At 37.3% G+C, this 22034-nt stretch overlaps 1 protein-coding gene across 1 annotated transcript; it reads left to right on the top strand.

Moving 5' to 3' along the window:
* The first annotated feature begins 2905 nt into the window (after window positions 1-2905).
* Window positions 2906-20364, top strand: LOC107586738 (kelch-like protein 24). Its single transcript, XM_016274229.1, has 7 exons — window positions 2906-3067; window positions 4065-5043; window positions 6781-6965; window positions 9148-9266; window positions 13119-13307; window positions 16890-17078; window positions 18069-20364. The coding sequence occupies exons 2-7, from the start codon at window positions 4124-4126 to the stop codon at window positions 18267-18269; spliced, it is 1803 nt and encodes a 600-aa protein (XP_016129715.1). The 5' UTR covers window positions 2906-3067; window positions 4065-4123; the 3' UTR covers window positions 18270-20364.
* The last annotated feature ends 1670 nt before the right edge of the window (window positions 20365-22034 follow it).

Here is a 22034-nt window from a genome sequence, read left to right as displayed (position 1 = left end):
CTCCAGCTTGCCGTCACTGCGCTCAGTGGCGCTCATGAACGGAAAGTTCTCGCGAGAACTGGAGGGATGCGCTGTGATCGAAGCCATCAAACGGGATTTTCCGCTGCTTTACAAACAAATACCTGGGGCCTGCAAATTGCACGTAATTGTTTCTTTAAAAAAAAAAGAAAAAGATGATATCCTTCTGAGAACATATGGACTGTTTTTAGGTTAAGGTTTACGCGATAATTATAAAGCTTAATCAATTAAGTGTAAAATATTTGGTTACTTTTTAACTTTAAAGTGAAAGGAATGTAAACTGTAGGGAGGCTTGGCAGTGTTTTGTTTAAACGTCTGAAACGGTATGCCAAACTTTGATGCAATATTCCCAAATGTGTATGCTAAATCTACTACCTACTGTGTAATGTCAAAGAAAGATGTTGTTACAACATGTAAGATATGAACTTTCCTTAAATGATTGTATGTTACAACTCACCCGTATATAAAATATTGTTTTATACGAACATTCTGGTTGATTGGACCTTGGCCAATAATTACAGGTATATTTTAGAGCATGGATTCATATCAATTTACAAATTAGCTCTAAATTACTATTCTTAAAACAAATAATCCCAAATCCCCATTTGTTACCCTGTGTGAGTTTGCAAATTTCCTGTTATACTGTTTCCTTTAGTCTCTGCTGCCACCCTGTGGCTTATTTAGATACAACTGCCAGTTTGAATTATTTTTTGGCCATGCCTCCTTAACGAATATTCAAATATAAAAGATTCATTTATTATTTTTTTTCAGTACTTGTGTTATTCTGCTTGGCTTAAGTCAGTGAACTTGCACTGGGCTTTCCCCTGTTGTGTTTTAGTGTGGTTTAACTGACTGGATCCAAGCTCTATTATAGCACTATTAATGCTGGGATAACTACTGATCACATAAACACACAGAGACAGAGGAATGTGCTTTAGACAGCAGAAAGTGCAGTCAGCTGCTTTGGACTAATGGTGTGGAATCCAAGAGAGAACAGACACACATGATAGCAACAGAACACAAACAGAACAGAGACAGACTGCAGGTGAAAGGACTGAAAGAGGAAGAAAAAGTCTGCCAGAGAATGCTTTAGGCATCAACATGCCTTTTTTTCTTGGCTGTTTATCTTCACAGTCCAACAGTCTACTCGATATCAAAGTAAGATTTCAGATTTGGAGTATTTTAGGGTTACATCACTTGCTCACCAGTGGATCCTCTGCAGTGAATGGGTGCCATCAGAATGAGAGTCCAAACAGCTGATAAAAATATCACAATAATCCACAAGTAATCCACGTGGCTCCAGTCCATCAGTTAACGTCTTGTGAAGTGAAAAGCTGCTTGTTTGTAATAAACAAATTCATCATCAAGATGTTTTTATTTTCAAGTCCTCTTTCCATAATATTGCCTACTCCAGTAAAAAAGTCATATTGTCTGAACCAGGAGAGAAATATGCACAGATCCATCTAAAACTGTTCTAGACAAATATGTTGGTGGATTTTAATGTGAGAGGATAACAGGGGATGGACTTTTTCATTGAGGAAGTGTTATTATAAATTATGGACTCGTATTTAGGTCAGAAACAATGGTTGTTTCTTACAAAGCTTTTAACTTGACAAGATATTAATTGATGGACTGGATTTCTTTGTGGTTTATTGTGATGATTTTATCAACTGTTTGGCTCTCATTCACTGCAGAGGATCCAATGGTGAGCAAGTGATGTAATGCTAAATGTATCCATATCTTTTCTGACGAAGAAATATTTACATCTTAGAAGGCCTGAATAAATACTTATTTTCAGCAAATTTTCATTTTTGGGTGAACTCCTTTTTTTTAGAGGTCTAAAAATTGTATCTACTGAAGTGACTGCAAGATCAGACCTTAAAATTATTTTTTTTTTTAGGTAGTTTCCAAGGCTACATTTCTTATTATGAATAAAAATGACAAAACACACAACAAAATGACTAAAACTAACTCAAATTTAAATGAAAACTTTTTTTTAAACAAAAATATCTATACCTATGATAAATATCTATACTTATTAGTATATTTTAGTTACCTGAACATGTCTGTATTGTACAGGTAAGTAGCCTCCAGGCATTCAGAAGAAGAGAGGAAGTCTAACCGCCTTGCCTGCTTTCCAAAAGAGCCAGGTGTCTCTGTTTAAACTGTGCCTTTGCTGTTGAAAGGACTGTGACAGAAGGAAATCTTTGTCTTGAACCTCATACAATGGAGGCGAGAAAGGGCATTGAAATTCGACCACATTGTTAATTAGGCTACTCGAAATAAAAACGTTGCCTACATGAAACACAAACGTCTGTGCTTGTTTCACATACAGTAAACTATGAAAGTAAAAATGATCCTCACAATGTAGAAAAACGGGAATCTGCTATGGAGAAAAAAATGCAGTTCAGACGGCTAAATTAACACATTAAGCGAAGTCTTAAAAAGAAACCCAAAGTCTGTGTTGTTTAGGGTAGGGGATAGAAAATACCATTTGCGCAGTAGACTACAATAACAAAACACGTCAATGGAAAGTCATGTGTGCGTGATTATTAGAGATGAGATTACATTTGTGTGATTGTTTACTAAAATGTGTACTGTTCCATCAAGTTTAATAGTTTCAGTCATATGAATGCATTTTGTAACATTTATAACCTTCTATGAAACACTTAAGAGGAAAACAGAACGTCAGTTGAACATCTTTCGGACACGAGATTCACGAAACGTTTACAAACAATCTTTGGCCATGTGGCGTTTTTAGAACTCTGGTACTTGTAGTCTCCTGTGCCTCTACCGTCATTCCTTCAGCCCGCATTGACGACTACATTTCCCAGAACTTCTGCGTCATCAGCTGATTGCTGCTTGTGTTTTTCGGATGTGATGATGACAATAAAGCACCCAGCGGACCGTTTTTTGCCAGACGATCTTTTGGGCTCACTGCTGGACTATAGATGACCGCCGACGGGTAGACCAGCACATTTTTCCTTGGCTGATTTTTACATTTTAGATACTGACGAGACTCATAACAAACTCTTCACATTTTAAACCGGTAAATTTATGATTGTTATATTATGAAGTTTATTCTATTCAGTAACCGTTTTGTAGCTATGATAATTTTAAATATACGAGTATGAAACAGATCTTGTGATTTCATTTTAAAAATATGTATTTATAATGTATGTATTTACATATGAGTGCCGCGCAAACTGCAAAAAATATTATTTGTTCACTTTTATCTAAAATTATTGATATCGAGGTAGGCTATCTGTTGTTAACAGTGAGGCATAACTGCGACACAAAAATTATGGTCTGCCTTTTTGTGACTTTTGGCTAAGTATGCTATAAATGTTTTTAATAACCGTTTGTAAGTTAATGCCATTTGACTTAATAATTTCGTTATTCCTGACATTATTCGCGATTTAGTGGTATAACAAATATATATATATATGATTATTTTGTCAGTCGACACGTGCTGGCAAGTCCTTTTTTTAAGTAGATTTTGTTGACGTTCACCAAGTTCTTTGTTTTGATCCACTTGTTGAATACGGAAGTGACCGCTAGAGGGCAGCAGGACCAATAGGTTTAATAGGTAATGTGTGTCACGTTTGCTGGCAACATGGCAACACTTTGTTGACATGATACTGTGTGGTTGTGACATTGGGTTTTTGTTAAATGTGAGCCAAAATCATCACAATTAAAAGAACCAAAGACTTAAACTACTTCAGTCTGTATGCATTGAATTTATTTAATACACGAGTTTCACAATTTGAGTTGCGTTACTGAAATAAATGAACTTTTCCATGACATTCTAATTTATTGAGATGCACCTCTACTTCATGTTTTGTGCATTTAGCCTGAAAATCTGCATAAGTTTTAGTTGTTGTTTCAAGCATATTTTAATTTCTTAAAGCATGTTTTTATATTTTATGTAACACCACTTAAAGGTTACAAAAGCTATGACTCAGAAATATAACTCTCTGTCATTTTATATAATTATAAGTTCATGAATTTCCTGATTAAAATAATGTTTCTCTTTTTAATTTCAGCTGAGGCACCATTTTATTCTGTTGTCTACAAGGCCTTGGGCCTCATTGGTCTAAAAGCAATGGTACTTATTCTGGGCAGAAGACTGAACCGGGAGGACTCTGGAGTCCGTGAGTCCCCAGCAGTCAAGCGAAAGGTTCTGGAGATGGACAACAAGTCCCTCAGTAATCACGATGTGTTTGATTTCTCCTCCGGCCCGTGCCACTCCGAGAGCATTCTGCAGATGTTTAATGAGTTCCGTGACGGCCGACTCTTCACAGATGTGGTTATCAGCGTGGAGGGTCGTGAGTTCCCATGTCACCGTGCCGTGTTGTCAGCTTGCAGTAGCTACTTCCGTGCAATGTTCTGCAATGACCACCGGGAGAGTCATGAGATGTTAGTGGAGATTAACGGCATCCGTGCTGAAGCCATGGACACCTTCCTGCAGTACGTCTACACCGGACGTGCCCGCATCACTACAGATAACGTGCAGTTCCTCTTCGAGACCTCCAGCCTCTTCCAGATCGCCACTCTGCGTGATGCCTGTGCCAAGTTCTTGGAAGACCAACTTGATCCCTGCAACTGCCTGGGCATCCAGCGTTTCGGAGACGCACACTCCCTCAAGCAGCTAGCCAGCCGCTGCCGCTCTTACGCGCTGCAGAGCTTTACCGATGTGGCCCAGCATGAAGAATTCTTGGACTTGCGTAAGGAGGAGCTGGAGGAGTACATTGCTAGTGACGAGCTAGTCATTGGAAAGGAAGAGACAGTGTTTGAGGCAGTGATGCGTTGGGTGTACTATGACATGGACCACCGCCGAATCATGCTTAGAGACCTTCTCACCCATGTCCGCCTGCCCCTGCTGCATCCAAATTATTTTGTGCAGACGGTAGAAGGTGACCAGTTGATCCAGAATGCACCAGAGTGCTACCAGCTTCTGCACGAAGCAAGACGCTATCATGTCTTGGGCAATGAAATGATGTCACCTAGAACCCGTCCACGCAGGTATTACTGACATCTTACCATGTTCCCTGAAGGTCTTTATTAAATTTACGACCTAGGAATGTTCACTAATGCAAGCACCAATCTAAGGCTTAGTCTTCAGCAGTTTAACTACAGAAAGAGGAGACAGAAGAGTCTTCCATGCCTTGTCCCAAACTGTTTGTCCAATTCACTATCAAAAAGTTTGTTTACCATAACTTGACTTCAAATTTTTGGCCACCAAGAACTTACAGAATCAAGCAAATGGTGGTTTACTATTCATAGTTGTCTAGCTTGGTTGAAATGCATTCTTCCAAGTACTTAAAGATCCTAGATACTTCTGGAACCTTTTCTAAAAAGGCTACAAAATGGATTCAGTCATCCTTAAACCGTGAAGGCATGATTCAACAAGTGAAGTAACTTGAAGGCTTGTATTTTATAGCTTCGCACTCAGTAGTTGAGCATTGGGAAAAACGTTGCTTAAATTTATGGATATGGAACAATCCAAGCCACATTGTAAATACAGCGAGACAGAGCAAGAAGAGACGGCCCCTTCAGGCCCGCTGTATTGCAGTGCACTGAGGGAAAATAACGTCTCGGCGGGGCTTGCCCATACAAAGTCTTCCTCCACAAGCTTCATAACACACAAACACCTGAGTTTCGAAACATGTTCCTGTTGACCTGATCCTGCTTGCGGCATGCACTCTTTGTTTTTGTTATGTCTGGAGGAACGTGGTGTGAGAGAGAGCAGGGGTAGGGGAAACTGCACACTTGGGATTTTCTCAGAGCCGAATGTATAGTGCTCTGGAATCTGCCTGAACGTGATTCGCTGAAGGATCTGCCAATGTTACAGGGCTTATTTATTAACAGCCTCATTATAGACTGCTTGCAGAGAGGTGTAGCGCAGTCACTAGGATAACTGCTGCCCCAGTCACATGCATGCAGCTAAACATTGACAAAAGCTTGCCATATATTCGTGCAAAACCTCAGAGGGTGCTTTGTTTACAACTCAACATACCTTTTGGTTTTTCTTTGGTTTGGTGAAAAAGGGACACTCTCAAAACACCTCCTCAGCTTCCGAGGGCTATGTAAGAGTTTTCAGACGGGTGTCGGTTTACACTTGGCAGAAGTTCAACCTCTGTTTCCAGGCAGATTTGGGATGCTTCTTAAATTAGAATTATTGGATAGGGCCTGGCCGATCTTCCCTAATTATTTTCAGGGATTGTGTGGGTGCGGCGCATTTTGACTAATTACATCACACGTGAAAGACTGATCTGAATTTTCCATGTTTGCATGAATCGACCGTGCGACTGGCTCAATACGTTCTAATCTCTTTCCCCCGGAGAGTGTATTCAAAGTTCAACTCTAACTTTAGCGTATGCACTCTCCAAACCCCTGATCATTTACACAGATAGCACAGTGTTCTAGGCAGATGATTTCAGGGGGAAAAAAACTGGGGGGAGTTAGTTCTGGATGAATTGTGTTTGCCTGTGGATTGGTTCTTTGCACAGAGAATACACGTTGTGCTCTGGGCTCTAGTAGACATTGTTTACTGCTATTCTCAGAACGGGTTCTGAGCTCTTCTCATTTCCGTGTCACTACAGAGAACAAATAGGCCAAAAATGACAAGAAAACAAAACGTAAACAATGACTTGTGCAGTGCTAGATGTATGACTGAGTGTCCCTTTCCATGTTTCATGACTATTAATGATTTACATTTGTCCATGTGTCCAAGTTTGACATCCTGTCATGTCCCTATAGGTCTACTGGATTCTCCGAAGTCATTGTGGTAGTCGGAGGGTGCGAGAGGATGGGGGGTTTCAACCTGCCATATACCGAATGCTATGATCCTGTAACCGGGGAATGGAAATCCTTAGCCAAACTCCCAGAGTTCACCAAGTCAGAATATGCTGTGTGTGCCCTCAGGAATGACATTCTGGTCTCAGGTAAACTTGGATATTTGTAATAATGTTTCATGATTCATGAATGCTAAATTGTTTCGCAGGCAGTGGTGGAAAGACGTGGCTTGGTATTCTTCCTTGTGTTGATGCATTTCCTATCGAGACATGAAGTTTAGGCAGGAAATATCAAAGGCCTTTTTTCCTTTTGAAAACACCAGTAGCCTTTTGTTTACGTCTGAGCCAGGAAGATGATTTGCTACTTGCTAATGCTAGTATTAAGGGGAGGCACATTCTCATATAGATGACATTAAAGATAACAGAAATATAAAGTATTTAATATGAGGATTACTTATTGTAAAATGAAAGATTGATTGTGTATTGTGTTCATTTGCTATCTAAAGCTTGCTTTTGTATGCCCTTCATCTGCCAATCATTTGTGAAGTGAAGTGACATGTGGCCAAGTATGGTGACCCATACTCAGAATTAGTGCTCTGCATTTACCCATCCAAAGTGCACACACACAGCAGTGAACACACACAAACCGTGAACACACACACCCGGAGCAGTGGGCAGCCATTTATGCTGCGGCGCCCGGGGAGCAGTTGGGGGTTCGGTGCCTTGCTCAAGGGCACCTCAGTCGTGGTATTGAAGGTGGGAGAGAGCGCTGTACATTCACTCCCCCCACCTACAATCCCTGCCGGTACGAGATGCGAACCCACAACCTTTGGGTTATGAGTCCGACTCTCTAACCATTAGGCCACGACTTCCCCTAATCCTCTGTCATTAATTTCTCAGTTATTGTAGATGACCTAGTTTGATGTTTACCTCTTGGCTGGTTAAGTCTGCAGGGATTTTTTAGACACAGCAGGGCACCACACTTTACAGAGCAGCTCAAAAAGACTGCGAGACATGCTTAAAAGAGACCAGGACTACCAGCTATCTCATGAGAAAAGACTGTTAGAGAGGGAGAGAGCGCAAGGGTGAGTGAGGGGGCTGGAATCCTGAGCGATCGGTTTGCATTCTGCATGTGCCAAGCGCTCACGTGTTTCCATGAGAACAGTCGTTCTTCTAGTTATCACTTCTCCCTCTCTCTTTCTCTCTAGTTTCAACCTCCTTTAAGTTCATTCCTTCCCCACTCATCTTGTTTTTTTCTCCTTCTTTGAAGTTTGTTCAGTAAGCCAGGGCCAGACATGCTTTTCCAAGGCAGGACGCCTGTATATGTGTCAAACTATATAGTATGCATCAAACTCAAGACTATGTGAGTCAGAAAATAATGGAAATTGACACAATAGAAAGACTAGTTTCAGGTTGAGCAGCTTTGCTGAGTCCAGTGTGTTCTTTCCACACTGCCGGTGCTTCCTGAAGAACTGGAACATTTTTATAGAATGATTTGCTTTGTTAGCATAATCACAGATATGTACAGGTGTTAACCGATGCAATACCAGTCAAATGTTTGCTCACATTCACCACTTACCCAGTCATTCTTTATTATTACTATTTTTACATTGTGTAGTTTTAGTTAAGACACTCAAACTATGGAAAAATGGAAGTATGGGAATTATGTGGTGACTAAATGAATGCTATACAAATCTTATAATTTTAGTGTTTCAGAGTAGCTTAGATTATAGCTCTGGTCAGTTTTTCAAACAAATTTAAACAAACTAAACAGTTGAATGCCAGACACTTGGCTGATTTTTCTTTACTATCTGTTGTAAAAATAAATAATTAAATTAAATACAATTATGTAAAATTTAATTAATGTCTGTTGGTAAAGAAATGTATGTATTATTTATATTTACATTTTTGTACATAACCTATTTTAAGCATTGAAGTATTATCAAAGGATTTTAAGATGATTCAGAGAAACAAATTCAAAGTATAAAATCAAACATAAAAATGTCATTGTTGTGAATGGTAGTGTATATGTAAATAATGAATGTGGTTATTCATTGTTGCATAATTCTTTATTTATTCGGTAAGTTCTTAACAGCATATTTCTGGTTAAGTTGGTCTCTAATTAGGTTGCTTCACCGGGAATCTTCTCAGAACTGGGGCAAGATGTCTGCAATTATTGTTTTATTATTCATGTGTTTATGTGCGATAACAATGAACATTCACCAAATGTGTCATGGGTCATTTACCCATTTACATTATTGCATAAGTATTATAATAAGTGCATACTGAGACATAAAATATTGGTTGTGACCAATTGGTGATGCAATTTCAGGTGGTAGAATCAACAGCAGGGATGTCTGGATGTACAACTCCCAGCTCAACATCTGGATCAGGGTTGCCTCCTTGAACAAGGGCCGCTGGAGACACAAAATGGCAGTTTTGTTGGGAAAGGTGAGTTCAATCACTTCATGATCTGTTTTGAAAGGTAGCAAAATATAATGCTAAACACAAATAATAAAAATGAATAGGTGTATAAGCTTTTAAAAGGAAGGAGAAAATGCTTCCCATATCTTTTGTTTTGAAAGGCCACACATCCAATGAAACGAGAGTATTTCTGCATAAATTCATATGCCACTTTATAGATGCTAGCCAAATTTGGTTCATGCTAACATGGACAGGTTGTTTAACATGTCCTCAACTATGAACAAATCTACACAAGGTAGACTACACAGACTATGTTAAATACCAGTTGACTGAAACCAATACGTTCCAACTTTTAAGGGTGTTTTGTTGGCTCAGTTAGTCATGCCACATTAAAGAAGATGATTTCTTGTTTTGATGATGGCTATGGTTTACATAACTCTAACCATGATTAATATTTCCTACATAGAGAAATGGGTGTTGTTGGGGTATCTTAACCCATATTTAACTTTCAAAAATGTTCCCACCCACCATGTTAATTGATTGCCTGTTTGTCATTTACTACTCTTTGTGTTGTCCTCAATTTGTCTATCACTTTCAAAGCCTCCATTTGTCCCTCTTTTCCCACTTGGAACTTGTTCCTTGTTTTTATTCAACAATGACATCATTTTTAACCTCTCCCTTGGAGCTGGTTCGCTTACAGTGCAGTTTTTAATAATAAGTAACTGACGTTGAAGTGATCAGACTTGTGAACGGCCCGTACCATAAAGGAAAGACTCTGCTAAAAGCATTCGGATCTGTATAATCAAGTTGATATTGCATCATTGGGAGCCAAATGCGAAAAAGCTCTACCTCCTTTAGTGGACTTTGATATCCTAGGTACTACCAAAAGTCCAGAATTTTGCGACCTTAGGGAGCGTGATGGATTGTAGCGTGGTAGAAGACTACATTTGGAAACTACTTTTTTTGGAAACATATCAGGCTGTTTCCAAAAAAAATTTAACAACCATAATCAGCTCCAGAGATCTGATTTACTTTGGCAGGGGGTAAAACAGCTTTGTTCTGTTCTGTTTGCGAAAGATCTGCCGCATTTTATGTACTCCGTGTGGAACCAGCTCAAAGGTTCAGTAAATTAAGACTGTCTTCTTGTGAATGGAATGAGCCGAGCCAACATACAGCGCATGTTAAATAGTTATTGTGCAATAACTATTTAACATGCGCTGTAAGTTATAGCCAGCTGTCTGTATGAACGCCTCTTTCGCTTGGTTTGTTTGTTTGATGCTTTGTATTGCAGATTATTCAGATATATTCCCCCCATCTTCCTGTCTCTGGGTGTCTGCTATAGTCTCTCCAACTCTTTGTGTTTCTGTTCAGGCAGATAATAGTTTTGGACTCAAACTCATTTGACCCCAAAAGATCATTTGGGTTTGTTTTTGAGCAGCAGCCTTTCAGACATATGGATTGTTTGACTGCGGTTGGATTTATCGGTTACGAAAGATTCATGACTGATGGATGAAATCTAATCAACTGAAGTTACCAGGGTTATGCTGCAATAATGTGATGTGAGCCGTGTTGACACTGGTTAGATATACTGTATGTGATTATTGTGTATTTGTGATACAAAATTTTAATTAACATTTAAATGAAAATAACTCTCACCCTGTCAGCATATATTAATCTTTTCACTTATGCACACAGTGAACAGGAAACTGAATTCCACTGAGCTGATGAAGCATGGTTTTTATAGCTATTTTGTTGATATACCATCTTATCAGTCCCAGGGGTGAATGGTCTCAATAATATCTGAATCTGAACAAAGAGCTCACCAGAAAGCACATGGCTTTGTTTTTGCGCAAGTGGTGTGTGGCCCCTCTGTGTTCGAGCATGTTCGTGCACTGCCACTGGTCCAACCGGTTTTCTTGGTTGTTCCATTAAGGGAAACATGTTTACCTTCTTCTTTATGGAGACATGAGGCAGGAGAGGGAGGAGACAAACTCTTCAGGGTTTTTGTGTTCCACGTGTTTTCATTTGAGAGTTAGCGAGAAATTTCTCAATCTATCTGGGGACTTAGAAAAACAAGAGTGATTGAGTGATGTGTTACAACACAGAACTGTCAACACTGTGCACTCAGAAAGATTACGTTTTTGCAGCGGTTATGTTTTGGTTACATCTATTGGATGCTGCCAATAAGCCTTACACTTACATTGACTGGTTAATAACCCAGGTCACAGAAATGCCTTCAGCTGTAGATTTCAACTGTCTTAAGTGATCTATGCAAAACCTGATTTGCTCACATTGACTTTCACCCCGTTACCCCTATTTTGCTCTGCATGTAAACATCTTTACTGGCATCCTGCTGACTTATAAGGGCATATCTATTTATGTTTTGACATCAAAACCTGAAAAGCGTAAAGTTAAACAAGGTTTTCAGTCACATTTTATTTTAAGGTCCAATTTTTGCTATTAACAAACCATTAACTACGACTTTTGCCTAAATAAACTCCTAATTTGCTGCTTATTAATAGTTAGTAAGGTAGTTGGTAAGTTTAGGCATTAGATTATTACATATTATCATGCAGAATATGTGCTTTATAAGTACTAAAAACACCCAATATTATAATAATAGGCATGCTAATAAGCAACTAGTTAATAGTAAGAATTGGTCCCTATACAAAAGTGTTACCAGGTTTTCTTGCATTGTGGTTTTGTCTAATTAGTGCAACTCATGAAGGCTGTAATAAAAAATATATTTCTTTTTCATAATAATTTTTCATTACATAATATTTTTGTATTTAAAATATTTACACTGAAGCACTATTGATATAAAATATTATTAGAATTACAACTTGTTTCTCCAAAAAAAAAAAAAAAACAGTTCAGGTTTTTCAAATGTCAAATGGTGTAACCCCATATAATGGTATAACCCCATGGTTAGTTCAGTTTTTTTTCATTGTCAAATGGTATAATTAATTAATTTTACTTTAACAGAAGTTTGAAAAAATTAATTTGAATTTGAAAATAATTAACAAAAATATTAGTTTTTCGCTTAATGGTTATATATACTACATTGCCCATGTTGGCTTTGTCATGTGACCTACTAGTGATTTGCGATGCGTCACTGGCATTCTCAACTCCTCTCTTTACACCATTTTATGAACACAATTAATTCATACATACTACTTATTCCACATACTGCTGTACACGTACAATTTAGTAGGAAAGTAGTTATATTCAGATGCACGGTATTTTGTTGGAAATAGACAAGGAAATTATGACATTTCTAAGAACTTTTCATATGTGTGTGTGATTTAAACATTTTTTTTCCTTATTTTGTATTTCCTTATCTTAATCTTAGACTTGCCACAAAGTTATTCAATGTACTTACCTCTGGTTACTCAAGAGTAAGCCAGAAGAGTCTAACCGCTGACACAATCAGAAGTGATGTGTTCACCTCATGACTATTTATAATGCAAACTCAGTTGGATGTAGAATTTCCTGTGAATTGCCATTTTGTTGTCAAGCTGTCTGGATTGGGTTTGTTTAGTCCACTTATGTAATAAAAAAAGCAGGTATAATCATAGATTTGTTTTGTAGCTAATGCAGTGCTAGCCTCAGGGTTCGTACATGTGCGTGTGTCTGTAACAATCCCTTTGTCATTACATCAATTTCAGAATCGCGATATGAAAGGGTAAATGGTAGTTCTTGTTTGGCTAGATCTACATGCTTCATTTCACCTCCAGATTGTGTCATCCTCAGAAACGTAATGTGTACAATTCAAAACAGACAAAAACAGTTTGAACGTACTTACATTGCACAATACTAATATGGTGTTTGAAATGTATTGTGTACGGGCTCCATAACTTAAATTGTGTTCATCTACAGGTGTATGCCGTTGGTGGATACGACGGTCAATCACGACTAAGCAGCGTTGAATGCTACGACTCTTTCTCAAACCGCTGGACGGAGGTGGCACCCATGAAGGAGGCCGTCAGCTCGCCAGCCGTCACCAACTGTGTCAACAAGCTGTTTGTGATTGGAGGAGGACCTGACGACAACACATGCTCAGATAAGGTTTGTTGAAGAGTATGACGCATGGTGTTGAGGAGTAGGGCGTCTTTGAAAACCGCCCTGTTATCTCTGCATGTCATTGTGCATTTACTGCATGTAAACATTACATTTATTTTTGGGTCATGCTACTGGAGGGTGTGACACACTTTGTTTTCCAGTGTAGTCATCTTGGGATTTCTCTAAACAGTGCAGTCACAGTAAATAAAAGAGCTCTGATTATATAGTTTAAATTGAGATATGGGTGATGCTGCCTTTATTTGTAGTGCTATGCTGTTACTTTAGTAAATCCTTAATCCTTATGTTCTATTAAAGTCTGTTAGCTATCACTTAGGATAGTTAAAGAGACAGTTCACCCAAAAATGAAAATTTTGTCATTGTCACCTGCATTACTTAGTAGAAGTACTACTACTACTTATTATGCTTCACAGAAAAGATGTTTGGAAAAATGTCGCTGTATAGACCAAAAAAAGTGGAGTCCGTTGCAGTTTTGGACACCATTAATTTTCATTGCATGGGCAAAGAAATTAAACATTCTTCAAAATATCTTCTACAGAAGGAAGAAAGTCATACATGTTTGGAACAATGTGAGGGTTAACAAATTAGCGTTATTAAAATCACTGGTATTTTAGTATTATTCATGTACTACTATTTATTAATACATTAAATTAGATTTTGTTAAATTTAAATTTTTAATTTGTTTAAATTTAAGTAATTTATTTTTTTTGTAGTTTAAATATTTATCATCCGGCGTAAAACATGTTCCAAATCAGTTGTGCGGATTACTCTGCTGTGGCGACCCCTGATAAAAAGGGAGCAAGCCGAAGGAAGAGAGAGAGAGAGTTTAAATATTTATATTTATTATTTCATTTTTATTTTTTGTTATTTTAGTACTTCAAGTTATTTTTATTTCAGTTAATTACCAAGGCAATATTTCTAAATTTCATTTAAGTTTTTAAATTCTATTTCAACTTTATTTTATTTAACGAAAAAGATTTTTGATAGTTTTAGTTAAAGGGATAGTTCACCCAAAAATGTTGTCATCATTTATTCACCCTCATGTCGTTCAAACCTGAGCTTCTTTCTTATGTTGAACATAAACGAAGTAGGGCTGTCAGTTTAACGCGTTAACTTAGTTATGAAAAAATAACGTGATTAAAATATTTTAACGCACTCCAGACCTGCACGTCATCTTAAATTTCATACAGTTGACTGTTGACAAATATTATGCAGGCCACGACTTCATAAATGCAGTTATGCGCTAAAATTCAAGAGATTTGGGAAATAAATGCCTCTGTATGAGTTTTTGTCTCATATTTGTATCATATGATAAGTGATATCACACGAGGGCTGTTTTTGTCCCGATCGAACACGAGTGAAACTATGATTTTATACAACAGTTCAGTAAATAAGAAGTTAATATTTTGTCATATTTTAAACACAATATTGTGTGTTTTTGTTCAATTTTACCAACGAAAATATTACCTCTAAAGCCACAGCAGAACTGTTGTGCATCTCCGCGCAACACTTTCTGAATGAATCCTCTTATTGAACCAATCGTGTGAACCAATGATTCAATAGCCTATTCATAAAGTGAACATAAATACATTTATCGCCACCTGCTGGTAGTTTAAGTTTCCTCTTTAGAGTATCATTTAATTTATTAAAAAATAAAATAAATAAATAAATGAAACATTAACGGGATAGTTCACCAAAAATAAATAAATCATTATTCTGTCATCATTTATTCACCCTCATGTTGCTTCAAACCTGATTGACTTACTTTCTTTTGCACATAAAAACATAAAAGAAGGTGTTTTGAAGACTGTTGGTAACTGCTGGTAACTGTTTTGGTTACCAGTGATTTTCATTGCATGAACAAAAAAATAATGAGATGTTTCTCAAATTATCTTCTTGTTCCATACTTTATGTTAGGCTGTTGTAGCCTAAACATTTAACACAATAATAGCTTTAAATTGATCTTTTGTGAGTATTTTCACATTTTATTTCTTTGACTACTATGGAAGTCCAACAACAACAAGTGGGGACCAACAACTGTTTGGTTCTTGAAAAATCTTCTAAATATCTTTTGTGTTCAACATAAAGAAACTTATACAGGTTTGGAATGACATGACAAAATGATGACAACATTTTCAATTTTGGGTGAGCTACTCCTTAAACAATAACAACAGTTTTATACTCAAGCTTAATAACTTCACAATGTACAGTATAATTGAGGTGAAACCGAGGTCATTCTATGTTTAAATATGTTCCGTTGATGAATGACAGGAAGTTTAAGTATACAAAGTCCCTACTATGGTAACTACGACATTGTGTGTGTGACCAAAAAGACATCAATTGCTTAAACCCTGAGTGTGTCAGCTGTTAGATTCTCCCCTTTGTTGCATGATAGCAACTTGTTTACTTTTACACTGTGGTTGGACAAAGTTTTTCCCTTCATCATGGCCTAACTTTGCCTTAACTCAGTGGTTCTCAAATCTCTCCATGAAGTACCCCCAGCACTGCACATTTTGTATGTTGCCCTATATCTGACACCCACTTCAGGTCTTGCAGTCTCCACTAATGAGCTGATGAGTTGAATCAGGTGTGATAGATGAGGGAGACATACAAAATGTGCAGGGCTGGGGGTACTCCAGGACAGGTTTGAGAACCACTGCAACTGAACAATAGATTGGAGAGACATTGAATGTGCTTTCCACTGCCCCCTAATGGAGATCAACAGTTATGACCATCTGACCTGGATCTGTCAGCCCGCTCTGATACATTCTCCAGGTGTCTCTTTAGGGAGAAACACTCAGCCGCAGATATTTCATTTGATTCCCTTAATGTATTTCGCTGCGATTCAGTGTCGTGGTTCTGAACTAGTTGACCATTAATTCCCAAACAAAACTTATTTGGACCCATAATTCTACTGATTACAGCTTGGTGTCATATTTTTAAAATATTTGTTGTGATGGTTGTTTAGGATATTGAAGAAAACGGCCTCAGGGAATTCGATACAGTTGGAGCATTTCCTGCTTCCTTATAAGAAGTTCTTATGGTAAAAATGCCACCTGTCTTAACTCTGATTGGTTAAAGCATGTGTTGTGTGTGTGTGTGTGTAATTTGACTATTATCGTTATTGTAGTCACGTTTCTATCCTAATAGTCTCCCGGATCATTTGTGCCCAGAGCGTTCTTTTGCACAAGTGTCTGCTATTTCCAAAATGTGTGAAGCCCCTGTAATACCACCCCCTCCCGTATCGCATACTCCACACAGAGAGGGAGATAAAAATGCATTCAGGCTTTTCTCAGGAGATATTGTGTCTGTGTATGATTATGTTTCCTTTTTATCACATGACACATGATCGCTGATTTCTGTTATAGTGAGTTCGCATTTCCTCAAGGCAGTTTCATATTTTTAAGACCACAAAAATTCTGTGAAGTTGTTATCAACACCCTTGTTTCTAAAATGGCAGGGGGATTGATAGATGTCTGTGACTCCGGGAACTGTTTTGCAGCCTGAGGAGACATTACATTGTCCAAGTGTTTTATTTTTTTTAACGTCAGCTTGTGTGTTTTCCCCCAGGTTCAGTGCTATGACCCAGAGTCTGACTCCTGGTTGCTAAGGGCCAACATCCCCATTGCTAAGCGCTGCATCACAGCGGTATCGCTGAACAATCTCATCTATGTTTCTGGAGGCCTGACCAAATCCATCTACTGCTACGATCCCACTGAAGATTACTGGATGCATGTAGTCCACACATTCAGCAAGCAGGTACTGGCTGTTATAAAGTTAAGATTTAACATACTTCAGAGTGCAAAGTGGATTTGCCTCTAGAAGTGTTTTTCTTATTCACTTTCTCAGTAAAGCATTAAAAAACATTATTCTTCAATAAGGAGTTCTAAGAAAGAGAATCACATTAGAAAAAAAAACTCTGAACATATCATTTTTAGAATTAAAATTTAAAATAAAAAAATCTATAAGTTTATAATATTGCAAAATATATACGGTATAAATGTATATGATTTAACCATGTATTACTATGTCTTTGGAAGGCGTTTGTCTTTCAAACGCATTGAAATCCACGATTTCTTATTTACGTGTAATGCAGGGATTCTTAAACTTAATTTTTTTTATTTGTCACAAACCTATTTCACCTAATATATTTACTTGAAGTACCCCTGAGATTTTAAAATAAATATTTTAATAATTAAGCGTCACATTTGCATGTTCAAGGTTCTCTGTCGGTTAATGGTCACATGACATGCAGGTAAACAAATAAAATGTTTCATTTTTTAGTAAGTATTTTATTTTGATTTTAATCATTTTTTTTATGATTGAATTAAATATTAGCTTTTCGTTAAACTCACGCACGCCCTGCAGGTTCTTTACGAACCCCAGTTTGGGAAACCTTGTCATAATGTAATGTTGTTAATTACAACAAATGGAATATATTTACTTACTCTTTCTATTTTTATATCAATATAGTACAAGATTATCTTTTTTAAATCAGTGTGATAAATGAGTTAGGTCAGTAATCTAAAAGTAATCAAAAAGTAGTCTGATTACATTACTTAAAATGTGTAATGTAATAGATTACTTTACTAACAAAAATGTTGATGTAATTTAGAATCCGTAATGGATTACGATTTGTAAGTAATCTACCCAGCTCATATTAACTTCCTGAACTCATGTGTTGCACTCGCTTGACACACACTTGAGTAAACAGATCAGCATGCTTATGCTCTCGCTCTTGTTTTTCAGGAAAGTTGCGGTATGTCGGTATGTAACGGAAAGATCTATATCCTGGGTGGCCGTGGTGAAAACGGAGAGGCGTCAGACACCATCCTGTGCTATGACCCGTCCACCGGTATCATTACGGGCGTGGCCGCCATGCCCCGCCCCATTTCTTACCACGGCTGCGTCACCATCCATCGCTACAATGAGAAGTTCTACCATTCATGACATTAAAAAGCACACTCACACAGGGACATGGATAAACTGAGCCTTACTAAAGATAACGTAGCATTATGGTAGATAAGGTGAGTCCCAAACCCCTCAGTTCACTAGCTTTGAGACCAGTCAGTTAAACTGACAGTTACACAATAACTCATTTCAGTGTACAGTATAAACATTCTATCATTCATTCACCCTCAAGTCATTACAAACCCATATGACTTTTCTTCTAAAGAAAACAAGATGATATTTTAGCCAAAACGAAATTAGACCCCAACTGACTTACATTGTGACATTTGTTATCTATCTTCTACCAGCCTGATTGACAGATACAGATTGTGCATGGATTTGTATATTTCCAAATCCGTTACCCAAATAGTTCTAAACTGATTGACAGCTGATTGGCTGTGAATTCTAGCTGGTCTCTGATCTCTCATCCTCACTTTGTTGTTCCCGTTGATTAAGCATCTTTATTAGTGATTTGTTTCTTCCACTTCATTACTATGATTGCATTGTATTCTAATGTATGGTGTAAGTGGTTGTTTTGAGTGGGTGAATGGTGTGATTATTTGTGTCTGGTGGATAGCGTGTTCGATTGGGATGAATCCATGTGTATATATAAGTGTGTTTGAAAAGATTCAGCTGGATGTGTGTGTGTGTGATAGACAGACACAGAATATGCAGGAACCACTTTTTGTTGAGGTGCAATGAGCTCCTATTTCTAATGGGTAAATAGTTCACAAAAATCCATCAGGCACCGAAAATTATTGTTTCTTTTAATATTTCTTTACGTATGCATGTATGTATTTAGGTGATGTTAATTGTATTTAGAAGTAGAAATTGTGGCTATCATGACATTTAACAAAATGTGTTTGCTCTTTTATAGTAAGGACATCCGTATGGAGCTTTACTATGTTGATTAACCTCTGCATTATTATTCCGTATCATTTAGCAACATGCTTTCTTGCATATCATGTAGAATACAAGCAGTGATGTCTTGTTTATAAGTAAATCATATTATGTTCTTTCACTTTTTTTAAGTTATTTATTCTTTACAGAAATTTGAAAGCCCCAACCAGGCACTTAAGTCAATATATTGCAGTGTCCCGGATGTAAATATGAATTTGATGATCCTTCTTGAGGTTTACTGTATCAGTAAGTGTTTGCAATGGTGAAGCATCAGGTCAAATGGCCAGTTCTCACTCTCCGCTCCCATAAAACTCTTCCTTTTTTGTTCTCACAATAATCTGAGCTCAGTATTTGTGTGTACAGTGCAGTGACGTAGCAGCAAAAGATTGTGTGTTTGTGCGCTGGGGATTCCAAGAGCAGTGATGTCAGCTCTGTTGCCTGCTTTTAGTTAGCTGGATTGTTTAGTTTTGTCAGCTGCAAGAACAGAACAATGGAGGACACACATTGTTCGTTTTATTCTAAGAATTGTACAATGTAACTGCAAGACCCTGCACACATACAAAATGCACATAACACAACATGGCCTTTTTCTAATCTTTTTGAGTGTAGCTTTTTGGTGTGTCGTTTTGTGACCGTATGTTTGTGTAAATAAATGGTGTGAGTTTGGTGTCTTTGTTATATAGGCTTGTTTTTTTTCTGATAACTTTCAGTTGCTAAAAGCCATAGACAGAATGAGTGTTTCTTTTTTTTTTATTTTACAAATGTTTCTTTTTGAATGAGTCCTTATACACTTTAGGGTATTAAATTATATGTGCATGCCACAAATTATTTAACTTGTATATCAAAAAAAATACTCATTGTTATGGCAAGGATGCGCCTTTAGTGCTAATTAGTGATGGTTTGGCAGAGGAAAGTGCCAACTTAAGAAAATATTACTTAAGTGCATTAAAAGAAATTACTATTTTGTGCCTTGTGGGGGAATGATACACATTTGACAACTAGCCAAAGATGTGTGATTGGTTTTGTCTGCGTTAATTTCAGTATAATATTGTAAAAGAAACTCCAAGCCTTTTATGTCATCATTTTATATGTGTAAAACTGTCGCTAAATTTCTGATGTTCTAAGTACCTGAAATGTACGAGAGCTTAATGTGGTGTACATGCATACGTTTCTTCAATAAAGCTATTTTTTAGTATAGATTCGTACACTATTGTTATTTGTTTTCTTTCTCGAACATCACATTTCTATGGCACCAATACACTGAAAAATGGTGTGGGATTTTTTTGAAACAGTGTAAGTATTAAACTCATCCTGCACTGATACAAACAAGTACAATACCTCTTATTGTGAGGCGTGCTATTTCGAACTGATCAGATTTACAGTTTTTGCCTCGAAGATGATTCCAATCCAATATACTTATGCTAAACAAGGGAATCAGAGTCATATAAAGATCACAATATCTTTTAGATATTGAATACTTTAGCAACATCAAAGCAATACCCTGGCATCACTTTGGTTTTTCACAGGTAAACACTACTCATATTTTCTAAGTAACCTTAACATAAATAGTAAGTACTGTTAAGTTGTCAGGTCATGTTTTTCTCTTGTAGCATTGCCAAAATCACCCAAGCCCTGGTTTCCATCCAGTGTACTGAGACATTAATTTGTGTACTAAGATACTTTGAATAAAAACCGTCTAACTGACATTAACGCCACGCTAGTCAAACAACAAGCAGAAGAAGTGTTGAATTACAGAACCACCTGCAGATAAGTGCTCACCAAATGGAGCTACTGTACCTGTCACTGCACACTGAACCCCAACAAGGGAGGCACTGTATAACTGTCACCACAGGCAACATGGGAAAATTTATCAACTGGACATACTGATGTTGAAAATGGTACAACATGTGCCTAGATGGAATCTGGCTCTTGCTTAAGGCTATGACTTTTTTCTCATGAATGATGAATTGTTTTACTGGAAAAAACAAAAAGAATTCATAGAATTCTGACATGCAGTGTCAGTATTTGCTTTTAGAGTAAAAACAAGAGAGGCATTTGGGAAGATCTTAGTGTTTAAGATAGCTACACATTGGCCTACAATATGTGCATAAATCATGATCTATATAAGTTGGCAATAAAATGTATTCTAACTTTACAATGAAATTTTGGACCAATTAAAACCACATGCACAAAAAACAATTTCTTTTAGGAATCAGTATTTGTAACAATTTTGTTTTCAAAATTTATGTTAGAAATAAGTGACTACAAAAGTTGAGAATTTCGAAACAGTATAAGATGTTAGGGCAAAATGCAGCCAGGTGTATGCAAATGAGAGATCCAAAACACAATCAAGTGTAGTCTATATAAAAACTCTTTTAACTTGTTTTGAGAATGGTACACTTCATTTTACTGGTAAATCTGCAAAAGTGGACGCGAAGGTGAGATAAAGGTGAGGTTGTACGGAATACTCTCTTATATAGACGTGGTTTGGGATTGTTTATGCAAATTACAAGCTCCCAGAACTTCTCATCAACACTGGAACAGATGTGCTTAAAGGTTTACCTGTTTTAACCTGGAATTGTTTCGGCACACATAAATGCGCCACCTGTAAAAAGAAGTTACATTTGAATGAGCTTCGTTGTTTTCATTTTTGTTGTCCATAACTGTGATTGTGTGCGACTATATGAACGTATAGCGTGATCTATTTTTGTTTTTAACAGATATTAGGCCACACGTATACGAGCACAGCTGACTTGGGATAGCAAACTGAGGCACTTTGACTGAAGACTTTATTACAAAACAGCAGGATGGGGTGAGAGAGCGTGTGGTTCCCCACAGGGGAATTTGGCTTGCTCATTTATGTGA

This window comes from Sinocyclocheilus grahami, unplaced genomic scaffold (assembly GCF_001515645.1).
Source record: "Sinocyclocheilus grahami isolate Dianchi unplaced genomic scaffold, SAMN03320097.WGS_v1.1 scaffold85.1, whole genome shotgun sequence".
In the NCBI taxonomy this organism is placed as follows: domain Eukaryota; kingdom Metazoa; phylum Chordata; class Actinopteri; order Cypriniformes; family Cyprinidae; genus Sinocyclocheilus; species Sinocyclocheilus grahami.
Note: the sequence above shows the minus strand (reverse complement) of the source record. Positions and strands in the feature narration are given on the sequence as shown.

Bases quoted from the DNA above. Each gene is read 5' to 3' on its own strand.
- LOC107586738 (XM_016274229.1), top strand. From the start codon at position 4,124: ATGGTACTTATTCTGGGCAGAAGACTGAACCGGGAGGACTCTGGAGTC. The intron at 6,966-9,147 runs GTAAACTTGGAT...ATGCAATTTCAG, and splicing joins GAATGACATTCTGGTCTCAG to GTGGTAGAATCAACAGCAGG. The intron at 9,267-13,118 runs GTGAGTTCAATC...GTTCATCTACAG, and splicing joins TGGCAGTTTTGTTGGGAAAG to GTGTATGCCGTTGGTGGATA.